Source organism: Seriola aureovittata, chromosome 9, assembly GCF_021018895.1.
Source record: "Seriola aureovittata isolate HTS-2021-v1 ecotype China chromosome 9, ASM2101889v1, whole genome shotgun sequence".
Taxonomy (NCBI): Eukaryota; Metazoa; Chordata; class Actinopteri; order Carangiformes; family Carangidae; genus Seriola; species Seriola aureovittata.
The window spans coordinates 1,420,620-1,438,430 of record NC_079372.1 but is presented as its reverse complement, the minus strand read 5'-3'; the positions used below and the strand labels follow the sequence as shown (position 1 = coordinate 1,438,430).

The 17,811-nt window shown below is 43.5% G+C and overlaps 1 protein-coding gene across 2 annotated transcripts in view; it reads right to left on the bottom strand.

Annotated features, from left to right (window-relative positions):
* Positions 1 to 17,811, bottom strand: part of LOC130175549 (paired box protein Pax-7-like) — a 57,978-nt gene that overhangs the window by 16,643 nt on the left and 23,524 nt on the right. For both annotated transcript variants that reach the window (XM_056386101.1, XM_056386102.1), the window contains exons 5-7: positions 16,424 to 16,623; positions 6,042 to 6,207; positions 4,416 to 4,615 (exon numbers count right to left, since the gene is read on the bottom strand). In XM_056386101.1, the coding sequence (XP_056242076.1) occupies positions 4,416 to 4,615; positions 6,042 to 6,207; positions 16,424 to 16,623 (566 nt within the window). The remainder of the gene's footprint in view (positions 1 to 4,415; positions 4,616 to 6,041; positions 6,208 to 16,423; positions 16,624 to 17,811) is intronic.

Below are 17,811 nucleotides of genomic sequence, written 5' to 3'. Positions count from 1 at the left end.
TCCGGACCAATAGGTCTGGATTTATAACCTCTAAATTTGAGAATTATGTTTCTGTGCGCAAAAGTGAGCGACACACACACACAGTCAGTAATAGTCTGAAGGATACAGGACGTGGGGGAGTGGGGGAGGGATATGAGTTTAAGCTGTACGTGAAGGAACTACACTTTCTGTTCCATTTTTCTAAAATGAAGCATTTCATTTTGAGACGTAGATTCTGCTGTCCCAGCCTTGCTCCCTGTGCTGGACTGTCTCAGGGACATCTTTGCACAGTCTGCACCCCGGTCCTGTCTGCTGTGGTGGAGCCCTGCCTCAATGGATCTGGTGCTTCAGGCCTGTTCTTGTGCTGTCATGATCAGAGCCTCTGTACTGTCCTTCAGGCTTTTCCTCTGTCTGCAGATGATACATCCCATGGAGGAGCTTGGTCTTCCTCCTCATCATCCTCTGTCTCCAAGCAGATCACCCTGGGGGGTTAGGGTTATTTTGTTTCATTCACTCACTAATCCTCACCCTCCTGCTTTTCAGTATATATGTATTGTTGTCTCTTGTAGCTGATCTTTTTTCCTCTCATCAGAGAAAACTGGAATTAAATCTGTAGAGGAGTAACTGCAGCTCTCTCTTTGTAATTTCCATCTTATTTTTGGTGTTACTGGGCTGCAGTGGCCAGTGTTTGTGTTCTTATATGAGCATATAAGATATGTGGTCTGTTCTGGTCCGTCCTGAGCACACAGCCTCATGTGGAGCCCCCCCCCCCCCCCCAAACAAAAACTGATCCTGTCTGGTATCTTTACACAGTGACTATGGTTTGGTTGTTGTTGTCAGGGACAGACTGTCGTCATGGTTACTAAAAGAAAAATATTAACGGCAGGTTTGTGACCTTTACACCATCACTGTGCACCTTGCAACATAAAGGACACACACACTGGATGTAAATGGTGAAGTGGAGAATTGTCCAATAGGCACATAACTCTTGGGAGCGCCGGGCAGGAGAACCACAGCCCCCTCATTCAGTTGAGTAATGCCGCTGTGCTGCCACACAGGAGGCGGGCAAAGAGGATTGTCTGGCAAAAACTGGAACCTGGCTCAGGCGATGTTGCAACGGAAAGCAAAGCAATCTGTAGTGCATTTCATTTCATTACAGAGGAGGTTCAGTGTGCTAAACATAATGCACACAATGTGTACACACAGCAGATACACACACATGCAAAACACACACATGGACATTAACAGAAAGGTTTTCAGTCTGCTTTTAAACACACAGCTCGTCACTCTTGTAAGAGGCAGGAAAGACTTACATGAGTCTCGCTTCGTTCAGCTTCACTAATTAGGTCACTGATGACTGATGATTTCTACCAGTGACCTCACAAACATTAAAGTGGTTTTGACTTGTTTACCTGATCAATGGATTTCTGATGTAGCCTCTTAGCGAGGTTTGCTTCAGTGGGGAGGAAGCGTGTGATTCGTAAGGTCACGAGTTTCATTCCTACTCAAACGACCTTTACCTGAAGCAGCATGCACACACACACCCGAGTTCTGTTGTTGGTCAGGGCTCCTGACAGGAAACTGGTCCATTCTAACATTTACAGATATCAAGTTAACAAATATATCAGCCTTTGTTTGTGCCTTATCAGTGAAACTGTTCTCTAATATCTCACAAACATGAGATACTTTACATGTTTTGACATAAGAAGCCTTAAAGCACCAGTGCGGAGGATTTAGTGACATCTAGTGCTGAAGACCCCTAACCCTTCCTCCCCCCTCCTTTTCATAGCATGTAGGAGAATCTATGGTAGCCTTCAGGTAACGTAAAAACACGAAGCCCCTCTCTAGAGCCAGTGTTTGGTTTGTCCGCTCTGGAGACGTGGTGGTACAACATGGCGGCTTCGTGGAAGAAGACCTGCTCCCAGTGTAGATATGAAGGGCTCGTTCTAAACACACTAACTAATGAAAACATAATTATGAATATTGTGTTGCATTTCTTCTGATAGAATCTCATGAACACTGGCCCTTTAATTCAAGGTCCACTTACTGGCTTTTTCCAGAGCTTTCAAAGGCAACTCTTGTTCTACCATATTTGAAAGTCTAGTCTTTCAGAGTAAGTGAACCTTGAGTGATGTTACAGATTCCAGAGTCAGGAGTGAACTTTCATCTTCAGTTCACATTTTATTCACTGATTCATAGGTCATAGTTTTCCTGCCTGGAGTTTCCTCCACCAGTGAGATGTGAAGACATTCTGCTGGTGCCCATCAAAAGAACTTGATTTATTCTTGAAGTTAATCAGCTGTAAAGCAGTTATTAATTTTCTAAAAGAAAAAACACATTAATGAATCTTATTCTACTGATGTAATGTTTGATCACATGAAGTTTGGTGACACAGAGATAACTCTATATTCATGTCCATGGGGACAGGTGAGGGACAGGTGAGATCAAAAACCATTTCATTTCTCAAAATCGTAATTTATGCAGACATCAAAGAATCTGGAGAAATAGAAACTATTCAAACCAGTAGTATCCAAACCGGTTAATCAGTTTGACACATTCTGCTACAGATCACTAAACTGATCAGTAGATCAATTTACTGATCACCAATACAAATGGAATCCAGAAAGTCGACTGCAGTCATTCTGTTCAAAGAGCTCTGTGTAACCACCAGGTTTTTTATGGTCCAGTTTGACTCAGTGGATCCAGTTCACCACTGGAAACATGAAGACTACAGGACGCGGTCCTGAGATATCAGCTATGTTTCATTACAGCAGCCTGAACCGACAGCAACATCTGTTCATTACAGAAAGAGACGCACTGTCTGAAATTAATGATCACAGTCATTAGTCAGTGAGATTATTTCTTTTCTGTTTTCTCCCCTGAAGAGTGGAAAGGATTTGTTCTTCAAATCTTTCTGGCTAAAGGTTGAAGCCAGAATCCACGAGGAGCCGCGGGCTCCGAAGATCTCGTTAACTGCACAGTCTCAGGACGGGGAGACAATTACTTGTCGAATTTCATTGTTCTAATTCAGCCGTCAGCAGTGTGCAGTTAATGAAGCACCGACTGACTAAAAGTCAAATCTTCTAAATAACATTCACATCCTATTAATATCATTGTTGTTCTGGACAGAGATGATCCAGAGATAATGACAGTGAATCAACTAATGAGATCCTCAACAGGAGACACAAGAGACACCAGCCCACACTGCTCATGTAATTTACAATGAGACACCGTCACCTGCTGCACAGGTACGTGATGCTTCATTTAAAGGATAAGTCCAGTTTACAGAGGCTGGTATAACCTGAGTATCACCTGAGGGTCTTGATAACTTTGCACTCATGACCTCTGTTGTAGAGATTTGGTAAATGAACGTACACAGCTCTTTTCTAGTCTTATCAACCTCTCAAAGCCCTGAACAGTGGAAGCCACATTCACCATACAACTTGGGGTTCAGTATCTTGAATCGAACCACTGACCTTGCAATCAGTGGATCACACGCTCTACCTCCTGAGCCACAGGGAAACAAAGACTCATCAAGACCTGGTCTCTGACATCATCGATCAGTTCAGTGACATCATGTCCGACACTGAAGCTGTCACTGTTCTGAGAAGCAGCACTGAGCCAGTTACTGAACGATATACAACAAAAAAAATCACACTGTGATATGAGTCAGGAATTTCATTTTCACTGAAAAAATTTAAAAATGATGATGATGTGACTTTTGTTGAGTCTAGTTTCTTTACATCTGGAGAATATGATTCATAGGCCAGGCCGTCTGTGTCGCACCACAACGCTTCATTTATGGTCTATTGTAACTAATTTTACCTTTATCAAAAAATTGCAGTTCCTGTGATTTGGATATTTGCACTTGGTCATATTTTGATTTCTATAATATTTCAATTAATTGTTCAGCCCTATTGGAAAATGTAATTAATTACTTTTTTCATATCGCTTATTGAGGAAGTCAATAATCATTTACCTACGGTGGCCCTGAGAGCTCAACACAACTTAAGAAAACACAGGCAAACAGACAAAACACAAACAACTTCAGAAAACAGCTTCATCAGTTTGACAACACATGAGCTGCAGTGTTTCCAGGGGACACTAAAAAGTGATGAACCAGCGGGGACATGGATGTATTCACTTGTTGTTTAATGCTCCTCCTCTCCTGGTCGAGGCCAGCTGCCTCTTCCCACCTCCAGCCCACATGAGAGCTAACCTGTCGTAAACCAGTGTCTGTACTGAACACACGAAATCATCCTGTCCAGCTACCAACAGGTTGACCCACCTACATGTCAGACTAACAGGCCTCACTGGGAGAACAGTGATCCATGAGGCTGCTGTTTAGTATTATCTACCTGATTCTTGACTTTATTAATATTACCAAGCAACCACGTCCTTATGGACACCTGTTTCTGAATTCCAGCAGCTCTTACCTGAGGGGCGAGTCCATTGCCGACAGGGTTGACGTGATTGTTCGGTGCCGCAGAGCTCATGAAAGTGTCCGAGTAGCTGGAGAAGCCGTGGCGGTTGGAGGCCAGACCGTAGGCGGAGCCGTTGTCAGTGCCGGATAGACCGCCTTGGTGCATGGTGGATGGAGGTAAGGGCTGGGGACGGTGAACTGTTCCACCGCCATCTACAGAGCAAACACACCAACACATACTGTAGCTCAGCACCTGAAGATACACTGTCTAAGAGTCCATGGAGTCTGGTCTCTTGTTCTGTGCAATAACACACAAGTATTTCTTAAAGTGTTGTGGTTACAGCAGCCGGTGACAGCAGAGTGTTCAGGTGAGACCTGACTGGACTGGACCAGGTGACAGGCTCCTGCTCACTGAGGAGCTGGTTAGTGTGGCTCAGCTGAACTCTGCTGCTATCCACACATCCAAAATGACTGGGACTGTTTGAGAAGGTGGGCCTGGTCCACTATCTGTGGTCCAGCTGCAGATTGTGATTTCAAAAGCTAAAGCTATACATTAAATCATTCTGGTGATTGTTAACTGTTCAGGTTGGTATCAAATGATGGAAGAGATGATGGAGATGTCCCGAGTCGTCCCCAGCCTGCTGCTGCAGCTCTCACCTCTTTATCACAGTCAGTGTTTCACTACATATGAATTGTCACCAGCTGCTTCTCATGGTGAACTGTTGGTTTCTCTCTATAGCACTGTCTGGACCTGACTTATAGCATTCAGATAATGTCTGTTATGATTTAGCACTATAATATTGAATTGAATTGAATTGAATTGAATTGAATTGAATGAGTCAATGTGAAAATGACTTTGTGGCTCTGCTGTGACTCCAGCTTGGCAAAATCTACAGTCTAATTCTGACTGTAATAGAGCAGCAGTGTTCAAATATTCAGCTTCTTGTTTGTGATGATTTGTAACATTACTGTTCAAGTGTTAAAGGACTATTTTCACACTGCACATCACAGTCCAGAACCAGATACAGTTTCATTCCTGTGAGATCAATAACTTAAGGTGATCACAGTATTAGTTTTGAACCAGAACTTTTGGATCTGGATGAAGAAGCCTGTAAAAAATAAACACCTGTCATTATAATGTCCCACATACAAATCAACATTTCAGCCTCTTCTGCTCCTACATATAGGATAAGACTCAGCATCAGCAGATACCCAATATTAGTATGGACTAGGATGGGGGCCAGAAAGACTTAATCAAGACATCGCTGATTGTTCCCTTGGTCTGGACCAAATCTACAGAACTACGCATGTGATCCTGTTTTTGAAGCCTTGAGGGAGAAGATATAAACTAAACATCTTTAGCAGCTCCATGTTTGACCTGCATCTAATCACTGGTGCTTATAAAGACAGTGTCAGACAGAACAATGCCTACCTGACAAACCCAGTCTCCAATGTCATGCAGGAGAATCCCATGTACATAGAGTTTAAATGAATATATGGGTGATAACTGACAGGAAACACACGTGAACAAACACGAGTGTTGGAACTTTGTCATGAAGCAGCAGCAGCAACTTATGAACTGACTGAGTTTATCTTTAGAACATGATTATCATCCGTGTGAAGGTGTGATCTGGTCTACCTTGGGACAGGCTGTTGGTCGGGTAGCCAGACTCTGGCAGCTGGTATGTAGGAAGTGTCGGCATTCCTGTGGGAGGAAATCCACCCGGCAACAGGTGGTTGAATGCTGCTAGCTGATTGGCTCCGGCTTGTTTTCGCCACCTGGCCCTTCGATTGCTGAACCACACCTGAAAAAAAAAGAGAGTCATTAGTATTTACTATTACAAGTTTTTCCTCAGAGTCAGAGTGAGTGTCACTGTGAGAAAAAGCTGCTTCTCTGGGACAGAGGTTTAGTAAGTAGCTGCTCTGTGTATCCGTTCACAGGTTGTGTCCTTCAGAGGAACCAAACTGAGACGGTCTGCCCTACAGAGGATTTCAGCTTCGCGTCACCAGCTGTTCCCGCTCTTACCGTTGCGTCGCAAAGTGCTGCTCCTTTTGCTTAGCAACCTTGACAACACGTAACTTTTTTTTTTTTACGATAGGTTTTAAGGTCCTCGGTTTTAACAGTTGTGCCATTAGCTGAACTGAGCTGAATCCAATACTTACGTTTAACAGTGCTGACGTATTAATTTCATTACTGGAGCGCAATGCATCTTGGGATAAGTTGGGCCACTAAGGATCCTCCTGTTGGAGCCTGTATGGTCCAGGAAAAGAATGACGCATTTGAAGGAGCCTTTGAAATGGGACAGTCTAGTCGCTCCGCTGTGACGCAATGAAGGATGCGGCCCCTGAAGTGGGACACAGCTACAACCTGGTGCACGTGCACAGTGTTCATCACATGCACTGGCATCACTGATGGCTGAATGTACTCAGTTGTGTGCTCTGTTGTGTCCTAACCACACCCAGCGGTGATTTCACAGTGCCCTGACCCTGAAAGACATCAACTTGCTTTTTAATCATCGTGGTGTTTTTCATCTTACTGCAGCAGAAGAGCTCGACTCAGAAAACTCTGACATGTCAGCAAAGACAGAGCTGATTGATCTTTGACACGGAAGAGGAAGTAAATGGTACGCCGGTGGAGTGTGTGCGTTTTATTATCTGTAAATGGAGTGTGTGTGATTAATCATGCGTTGTACTGCAGATGGCTGAATTCAGCCTCAATAGGATGAATAGAGGCTGAAGAGGAGGGAGAGGAGGGAGAGGAGGCGTCCACAACCCACAGCTAAACGCTTCACACATGACTGATCACAGCAACCACAGCAACCACACCACCTCAGAGCTTTACACTTGGTGTAGAGGGTTTGGAATCTTTTTTTTTTTTTCTTCAGGAATTCAATAATTGTGTAGCAGATCTAATTTTACAAAACACACAAAAAAACCCAATTCACGGCTTTTAGTGCCAAAGCTGAATATTGTTTTCTGTATGTAGTGATGTCATGGGGGAAAGTGTGGGTGTGAATGTGGTGAATGGGACCAAGAGTCCCACTTCAGATGAACAAAATAGTTTGTCTGAACCATATTGCAGATGCCATGAGTCTACAGCTGCACAATTAATTAAAATCAATCAATATGGTCAAGTGCAACATCCAAATCACAGGAGCTGCAGTTTCTTTAATAAAAATAAAATGTGTCACAATATTGTTTTACATTGTTAGCACCATCAGTGTCGTGGTTCTACAGAGACGCCCTGACCTACACATCATATAAAGGAACATGTTTGTTTGGTACAAGACCAACAAAAATCACGTCATTTTATTTTTACATTTTTTTTCCAATGCAAATGAAAAAAACAACCATTCACACTGAAATCACAATATCTGCCAAAATAATCACAATCTGATTCCAGTCTGCTGACTGTTATATCCAACACTCCACACCAGATAAAAGTTAAACCTCTGTGTGTCCAGTACACTCCCTCTTTTTTGATCGCCCATGCATGTAGCACGAGTTGAAGTAGCCAGATATGGTTTTACAGAGGTGAGTTACTATAAGTTAATATTACAGATGACCACCTGTACGACAGACTAACATCTGCAGGTTCACACCATGTTCAGGTGTTGGATGTATCACCACCTGTCCACAGCTGTAGAGACATTTCAAGGCTTTAAAAAGAGAAGCACATACACACACACACACACACACACACACACACACACACACACACCTTCTCCTTACTCCAGTAATGTGAGCCATACAGACAGATTGTGAAATGACAAAAGTGTATATTGCCAAAAGCTAAACTGTGCTCATTTTCAGCTCAGCAGGGCACTAATTTCCAAGTTCTTAATTAAAGCCAAGTAAAAGTCAGAGGCTCAGAGCGAGTCGCAGCCTGTCGCTGTGCTGAGAACACCCAGAGCCTGGATCTGTCTCTGCTCTACATGTGCTGCTCACATTCCCTGTCCCACATTAGGACACACAGGTAACTGCATTTTTATCATTTGCACCATTTGAATCAATCCATACAATACTACCCACAAGTTAATACATGCACACACACACCATACACACACACACCACACACACACACATACACACACATCCAGAGTGGTAGCAGGAATCTATGTATTGCCTCAAGCTCTCCACTCACTCACTTTCTCCAGGAATCTGCCTTTTTCATTTGGAGCAAATGAAAATATGCCTTTCAAGTGGAGAAAATCATTTGGAGTCCTATTTCTGTACAAGAGACTCTAATAATTAGAAGAGGTGCTGCTGCCCCGAGGTCCTTCTGCAGCAGAGGCAGGAGAAGTAGAGTCTGACTGTCCGACTCCCTCTGCAGCGCAAAGACATGACTGTCAGAAAATCACCAGTGTGTGCGTTGACATCCACGATGTTGTCCAACATAACAGAGACTGAGAGCCAGGAAGAGGTGACTCTCTCTCAGATTGATGTCAAATCTTACTGTAACACCCTATAGACTACACACACACACACACACACACACAAACCTCTCTGCCTCTCATTCCTGTTTTTTTACACTCTCCTCCCTCTGTTTGACAACAGAATAATTTTGTCTACATCCCTGAGTTGCTCCTCTTGCTCCCACACCGCCTTAGGTTTGTTGACAGGGAAACAAAACAGCTGCATTATAAAGAGGAAGCAACTGTCTCACCTGACACACCTCCATCTGAAATACTTCACCTCCAATAACACCAGCAAAGTCATTTCAAACGTAAATGCCATAAGTGAAGATTACTGACATAAAGTTTACCCCTGAAACAACACTATGTGAGTGAAAATGTAAATACTGTAATGCAAATGGATAGAAACCTACTGAATGCAGATGCCTTTAACAGGTCACAAGGGTCACTGATGGTCTGATGAGAATGATGATGATGTGAATCATATGCTGTGACCTTCACAGTGACCTGGTCCGAGTCCAGTTGAACTATGGGAGATTTTGGAGCGAATTGTTACACAGTGCTCTCCACCACCATCATCTCACACCACATGAGGGAATATCTATAAGGAGGAATGGTTCATCCTCCAGTAAAGTTCCACACTCCAGAGGTACCAGAGGAAGTAACCGCAGTGAGGTATTATGTCCATGCAGTATTTTCTTCTGAGCACCAGTGTTCCCAGTGAGAACAGAGTGTAGAAAGCCACCTGGTGGAAACGCTGCAGCATCTGTTTTTTTTGTGCGACCACTCTGAGCATAGCCCAATTACTTACAACTTAACAACTTACTTAACAACTTTTTGCTAATATATACTCTGAAGTTTCTTAAATATGGTCCCAACAGATCAGTGGTTCGATCCCCAGTTCCTCCGGTCTACATTTTGAAGTGTCCTTGGGAAAGAAACTGAACCCCAAATTGCCCCCGATGTATCACTGGTGTGTGAGTGTGTGTGTGATAGAAAAGTGCTTATGTGTGTGTGAATTTACCATTGATCTGGCACTCTCAATGGGTAGCAAAATGACACTGCAGATAATGTAAGCACTTAACTTGTTGTGTTAGCAAGATGACTTCTTCTACAGCAATTTCTCGAGGCACGCTGCAAGGTGGAGGTGTGTTTTGTGTTTTTTGCTGTGGCATCGAATTTGATATTAAGAATCGTGGAATTTCAATGGTATTGGTACTGACTACCAAATTTCTGGTACCATGACATCCCTAGTCGAAAAATTCAAACAGTACAACAAAATGGCTGCTTTGCTATATAGTGGGCGAGTTACAAATTGTAATAATATCGTACAATTGTGGTGCTGAGTTAAAGTGAACCCAACCACCCTGTCAGAGAAAAGCACTATAATAATAAACAACTATAATAAGAATAACAATATTAATAATTATAATTAAAAATGCTATTAACTGCAGTGGAATAAAAGGTACAGTTTAAACCTGGAGCAGAAGTCAAAAGTGGAATTTAAAAAAAAAATTCAAGTACAAGTACCTCAAATCTGAACTTGACTACAGTACTTAGAGTACATTCTGCACACAGAATGTTCCACTACTGACATTTTCTATAGAGTGGAGCAGGTGGATGATGCAAGTTGATGACATGTGTCTGCTTGCATCAGGTTTTTTTGTTTTTTATTTACATCAAAGCACTGAATTCATTGCTCCATCTGACAGGCCTCAAATTGAAATGGTACAGTCTGACTCAGGCTGTGGCCAAGACTGTAGCGGACCTATCTTGCATAAAGATATGTTTTTCATCACACAGTTTGTAGGCGCCTCAGAGAATCTGTGCCATCCTCCTCGTCTTATCTGTCAATTGTTTGTTCATTATGTTTATTGATAACCAGGACTCGTGTCTTTCAATACATCGCACTTGACTGTTTATTTGTTGACCAAACCACAGTTAACAGGGATTGTTACAGCCCATGATCCACTTACAGGAGTTTCCCACCAGTCTTCATCAACAGATCGAGTTTACTTTGTTGACAGGTGAAGTAGCAGACCTCGGTGTAAGTGTGAAGTACTAGTATCTATTTTACAAGTGAGGGAGATCAGGTAAAGAGGTGAACTGAACGTTCATAGTAATTGTTAGACATGTTAGTGTGTCAGAGGTGTTAGGAGAGGAGGTGCTCTCTGAAGAGAGGAGTCTAAAACAGGTTCTTGAAGATAGCGAGGGACGTCCTGCTCTAATAGACTTTTGTAGCTTGTTCCACCATCAGAGAACCACAGACCAGAACAGTCTGGACTGAGACTGTCTTGTGTGCAGGGATGGTGATGCCAGACGACATTCATTGGAGGAATACAGTGGCTGAGAAGGAGCACAAAGCGGAATGTCTGAACTGAAATAGATGGTGCAGACCCAGAAGTCACTCTGAAGGCAGCATTAGTGACTTGAATTTGACCACGGGCCATGGGTAGCCAGTGGAGGTCGATGAGTAGTGGAGTGACATGTGCCCTTTTGGGCTGATCAAAACCAGACAGGCAGCTGCATTCTGGACCATCTGCAAGGCTTTCACTGTGAGTGAAGGGTGGTCCACCAGAAAAGCATTGCAGTAGTCGAGGTGAGAGATGGCCTGGACCAAGAGCTGAGTGGAGTACTGAGTCAGGTAAGACATGATTTGTCTGATGTTGTATGGAGCAAAAAGACACAACTGGGAGAAGGACGAAACATGGTCAGAGAAGGAGAGCTGGTCATCAAACATGACACCCAGGTTTCTCGTGACCTTAGTTGGGGTAAGAGATGAAGAGGAGATTTTGATATTGATATGAAGAAGAGACTGATTTGCCAGGATGACAAGGAGTTCAGTCTTAGAGAGGTTAAGTTGAAGGTGGCGTTCCTTCATCCATGTGGATATGTCAGAGAGACAGGCCAAGATCCGCTCAGGGACAGTGGGGTCCTGTGGTGAGAATGGCAGGTATAGTTAGATATTGTCAGCATAGCATTGATATGACAAGCCATGTGAGTGGATAATTGGACCCAAGGAGGTGGTGTGTATGGCAAACAGGAGGTATCCCAGTTCTGATCCTTGGGGCACTCCAGACAATACATAATTACATGTTCTACTGTTTCCTGTACGTTACAACATTCACATACACCAATAGGCAACTTCTTCTTCACTTCTTCCAACATGAAAACAATGTTTTCAAGTTCTGGCTAGGGGGCTTTGGGTATGCTTGTTTTTGTTACTTTGCTGCCTACAAATTATAAGTGTCCCCATAATGCTCTGTTGCATTTTCACCCCGGTAGGGTCCAGTGAAGAAAGCCAGTGTACCTATTCAAAAAGCTGATAACGATGATTTTTGATATCACCCACTATAAGTCAAAATGTGAATGATTAATGCACCTGCCACTTTCTGAACAAGCACACACAGCTGTGGGGGGTTTCAGGCCTTCTTTCCTGGTTATGTACTCCTAAACCATTGAGTGAGCATGTAACTCTTTCATTTTTGAAGCAAATTTGATAGAAAATTAGGTTCTATTATTTTATTATTAGAAGAGATTAGAAGACATGTTGGATCTAGAAGGCCCGGACTGTTCCACATACACTGTATATGGAACAACAGATTGGTGTTCAAAACCCCGTCAGGAATAAACATGCAATGGATTCAGGAACTATTGAAGAAGCAGAAGAACATCATCTAGAACTGGTAGCACTCTAACATAAGTAGAAGTAAGGTAATATCAAAGCTGATATTGGAATGCAATAGGAACATTACTGGGTAACATGGAGGTACCAAATCGGCATGGGCGCCATGATAAGTAATCAAGGAACTCAGCCACAACCAAATACCTCAAGAAGGTAAGACAGATGTTGAGAAGCCAGCTCAATGGTAGGAATAAGACCAAAGCCATCAACATGGGCACCCTACCAGTCATCAGATACCCAGCTGAAATAGTAAGCTGGGCTGTCATGCCACATAAGGTCATGTTCTGTTATTTTCAATATTTATTTGTTTCCTGTTTTATTTTGGTCACTTACCTCTTGTTTCCTTTCAGATCCACTTCCTGTCAAGTTTCCCACCTGATTGATTGCCTGCCTGTGTTGTGCCTGTGTCTCATTGTCTTCCCTCTTCTGGTTTATTTAGTCCATCTTCCCTTCCTTCTGTGCCTGATCTTCTTTGCCTTCATGTGAGAGTTCCAGTATTTTCATATTGTGTTCCTAGTTTTCTTCTTTTTTGTTTATTCCCTACCTTTTGCCTGCTGATTTGGATACCTTTGCCTGTTTGTATGATTATCCATTGTAAGGTTTGGATGGTGGTGAACCCTTACAACCAGGATGAAGGCCAGCAGGATTGAGGTGCAAGCGTGAGTGAGAAGAATCAGTCACACAATGACTGGTTTCAGAGCTCTTGGTTTACTGGTGACCAGAGGCAAATGACACAAAAAAAGTCCAACAGCTCTTACATATTGATAGCAGAATGGCTGGACGACAAAAGCAGTCTGGCTGGTGTAGCAGGTCACAGTGGATGGATAGCAGCGGCAGCGGCGCCGTTCGACCTGACCCCCCCTTCCCCGACCCCCTACCCTGCTTTCCCACCTGGCATAAGTACCCCTAGTCTCCACCAAACATAACATAGTGAAGGGACCCTAGACACTAGCACCATACATTTAGAATACCTAGTTACAATTTAACCATACTGATATTTACCTACACTTACTTTTGGCCTAACACAGATGAAATAAAATACATAATAAACTAAAGAAATACCCAACAACAGCCAAACTTAATTAAAACCCCTCTACCCACTCCCGTCTCTCTTTCCTGCCCACTTGGTACAGCCTGATAAGGTAATTGACACCTGCTGAGTCTGGTGGCTGCAATCCCATGTGTGCACTCCATGAAAACACGCCCCCCAGAAGTAGACCTCAAAGAGAGAGTGGTTAGTAGGGGTTCCCAAAATAAGAGCACAACAAAAATGAACTTCCTGTATTAGCCAATGTGTATTGTTTTTTCACCTTAGTGAGGGGGATGCTTGCCAGCTCCCTCACATCCATGTACTGACCTATGACTGATTAAAACCCTGGAACTTGTTCCTGCCTGAAGTCTGCTTTGTGGCTCCATTATTAGTTTGTGCCTGATAGATAGGTGCCACTGATGTCAAAACAGGAAAACTCCTCACAATAGAGGAAGTGGCTGACATCATGAAATCCTACCAATGGCTAAAAAAGACCAGCTTGAAGGACAGTACAGAGGCTCAGATCATGGCAACACAAGAAAAGGCCCCAATAGATCAATAGAGGCAGGGCTGCTGGACCCAAGTTGTGACAAACACTGAAAGGCATTTGTGCCGAGTATGGATTAGAAATTCCCGATTCCTGATGGGACATACCAACGAAAGTGGTTGCGAACAACAGAGCAAAGATCCTATGGGACTTCAAGTTCCAGACTGACAAATAGCTGCTGGCTAACCAATCAAGTGATGGTTGACAAGGAGCAGTTGTAATAGATGTGACAATCCCAGCTGACAGTAACATCAGGAAGAAGGAGCACGAGAAGATGGAGAAGTACCAGGGGCTTAAAGAACAACTGGAACAGATGTGGAAGATGAAGTCCAAAGTGGTCTCAGTGGTAAAGGAGCAGTAAAGGGCTGTGATCCCCAAACTGGGAGACTGGCTCCGGCAGATCCCAGGTACAACACGTGAAGTCTCTGTCCAGAAGAACACCTAAGATACTGTGCAGAACCCTCAAACTCCTAGGCCCCTGGTAGAGGACCCAAACTAGAGAACTACACTAGACACACACCAACCCTGCGCAGGGATGAGAGGAAAATGTTTTTATATATATCCCCACCTTCCTTATTTCCATTTCAGGAAGTCGGAAACCCTATTGACAGTTGACACTGACAGCCCAACGTGGGTGAGGACCATTTGATACAGTCAAAAGCTCCAGAGCAAGTTAGAAAGTGGACCTAGAGATGTGACCAAATTTGTGTATGTACATTAACTGTTCCCATTTTAATATCGACCTGAAATCTGTGTCAGTGAATATAGGTAAGTAGTAATTCTGAGGTCTGCAAGTATCGAGTGTGCGCTGGTTTCCATGCCACACTGGGTTCTCACTCTCTTGGTTTTCCTGGGTCTTGATGGATCCATGTTGCTGTTGTGGATTAAAGCTCCCATGAGACAGCCCAGACTCTTATGTGATCTGCTGTGAATTTTTCAATGAGTAGTGGGCTTGAAAGTGGTGGGAAACACAGATACCAGCCAAGATGTTGGGGAGTGAGACATGCATGAGGAATGCAGCCCCCACCCCACAGCTGAACACCTAACAGCTGTTGTTAGAGCTCTACAGTACTTTTGCCAGCACCACTGGGACACTGTGGATCTGTCAAAATTGACCAGGGACAGTTTCCTTAGCTGAGTCTTCATATTTATGTATGTATGTATGCATATTAGTTGGAGTCAGTGTGCACATATGGAATTTGGTCTGTAAAGTATCACAATAATGTGACGTCTTGTACAACAAATAAATCCAATCATACAGGTCTGAGAGGAACTGTGTTGTATGTTTGCTCATCGGAGCAGAAAAGTCAGAGCAGAAGTAAACGGAAACAGCAAAAGCAGTGACTGCTGAGCAGCCGAACACTAAGATGAAGAGGTGACCATGTGACTCTTCATCCTTGATCAGCACCTTGTACCACAAAGTGAGGTTAGTGGGTTATCAAGATATTCTTGGGCTTAACTCAGGTTTTCCAGTATCACAAAGCTGGCTCACTTTTAACCCGGGCAGATCACCATGGTAACCTAGGCTGCAGGACTAACCTGCCAACAGCCTGACTACTGACCAATCAGTTCACTTGAAACATGGACTCATCATTCCTACAGGATCCTGACAGGGACAAAAGAGTATATAATGAAGTGACAAATATTATAGATCAGTAGATATGTCTTGATCAGTGGATGGTTTTAAAACAGAGCTTTATCAATAAATAACTACATAATAACTATCAGAGCTTCATTTGAACTGCACACAGATTCTTTAATCTGACAGGATTCCTGAAAGTGATTGACTTTTACTCTCTTCATCATCACTGCAGTTCAGAATAACATGAGAAATAAAAACTAAACCAACAATGATCCACATACTGTTCAATATTTCACGATTATAAATGAACATTTCAGTTAAATACACCTTATCTAAATTCCAATTCTCAGTCTCAACAGGTAGAAAATGAGGAGATGCTTCTTGACTCTGAGACAGATCAGCCTCCAAACCAGCAGATACAAGTTACAGTCGCATCTGTTTTACCACCCTGGTCCAGACACAGCCTGGCTACAGGCTGCACAAAGAATACAACACCAGACACTCCACTAAGGAGCGGGTAAGTCAGGCAGCAGAATCAAAGTTGATGTGGCCTGGGCTCGTGGGAACGACTACAAAATAATCCACATCCTGATCTGGATCAGTGTTGGCCCGTTACATCAAAGGACACCAGCCCTGGTCCATTTTACAGATCTGGACCAGATAATTGTTGCTATCATGGTTGTGTTTGAGGTACAGGAAGAAACAGAGGAAGAGAGAGACAGAGAAGATGGATGGATGGATGAATGGATAGATGGACGTTACCTGGACCCTGGCCTCAGTCAGTTTGGTCCTCTGGGCTAGCTCCTCCCTGGTGTAGATGTCAGGGTAGTGGGTTCTTTCGAAAGCCTTCTCCAGCTCCTCCAGCTGCTCAGCTGTGAACGTGGTCCGACTCCTGCGCTGCTTCCTCTTCAGGGGGAGGTCAGGCTCCGACTCCACGTCCGAGACTTCATCCATCCGACTGCCTGGACAAACACATGGAGGGGTCACTTCATATCAGCATGTTTCATACTGTGAACATGTGGTAATGTCATGAATAGAAAACTGAGTCCAAGGGCCCAATCTTACACCCAGAGCAACGTAGCACAATGTCTTTGCTGGTTTCAGACACAGTTGTCATTTTCCCATCCAGCATCCACTTTGTTTAAATAGCAGATACACTTGTACCTATCTTTGCGCCCATGGGTGTGTTGGTCTTAAAGTCAGGTGAGGTCAGGAACATTGTTGGTGAATTGTTATCTTCAGACAACGGAAAGTGATTGACCAAGAAAAACCTGGTCTGAAGTTAATGTCACAGTGTTTCACTGTTATTTTCAGGAGCATTGTCAATAGAGTAACATGTCCCATGCGTGTCATGTGTCATGGATGGCCAGCCCCCCCCCCCCCCAACCGGTTCACTCACTCAGACCTTCTTTACCCCTCACAGTCACAGAGCTGCGGCCTGTGATTGGTTTGTTTGATGTTACACCCAAAACGTTCCCATGAATAATTAAGACATTAAGTACAACCCTTTTGAACCAGGTGCCTGGAGCAGAGACTGTTCTTTCATGGACACACCCTGAATGCACTTGCTTCAGACCATGAGCTTTGGATGGTCGAAATAGAGCCCTAATAAGTGTCCAAGATCAGCTTCATGGTTGGTAGGAGATGGCATGCTAACGATGACGTGATTTTCTGTGCAATACTTTTTCCTCTACAGGCACTCTCATAATTTAATGACTAAATCACAAGACTCATAATTTGACTGATGGGCAAAACAGAGAGAAGGAAGCAGCAGGACGAACAGCACAGCACAGCCTCCAATGTTCCTTTGTGTGGTTATTTATATGACAAAACACTTTCCTTGTGCTCAGTAAGTACAAATCTATATCTAAACCTGCATATTCAAGCATCCCCCAGGGCGCAGTGCTGAGAGTTGCAGTGTAATAAAGGGTGCTAATCTCTCCAGACCACCTTGGTGATGTGTGTAACACCATTCTTTCACTGTGGGCCTAAGGGCAGCCCAGACAAACACACTGGCAGGCTGAAAATAGTCCCAAAACATTTATTGTGCAGCTGATTTCACTCACACACAACGTGTCCACACTGCTGCTTAGAAGGAGCCTTGGAAGATTATCTGATACATGCAGATATCCATTTCAAATGAGGCTGCC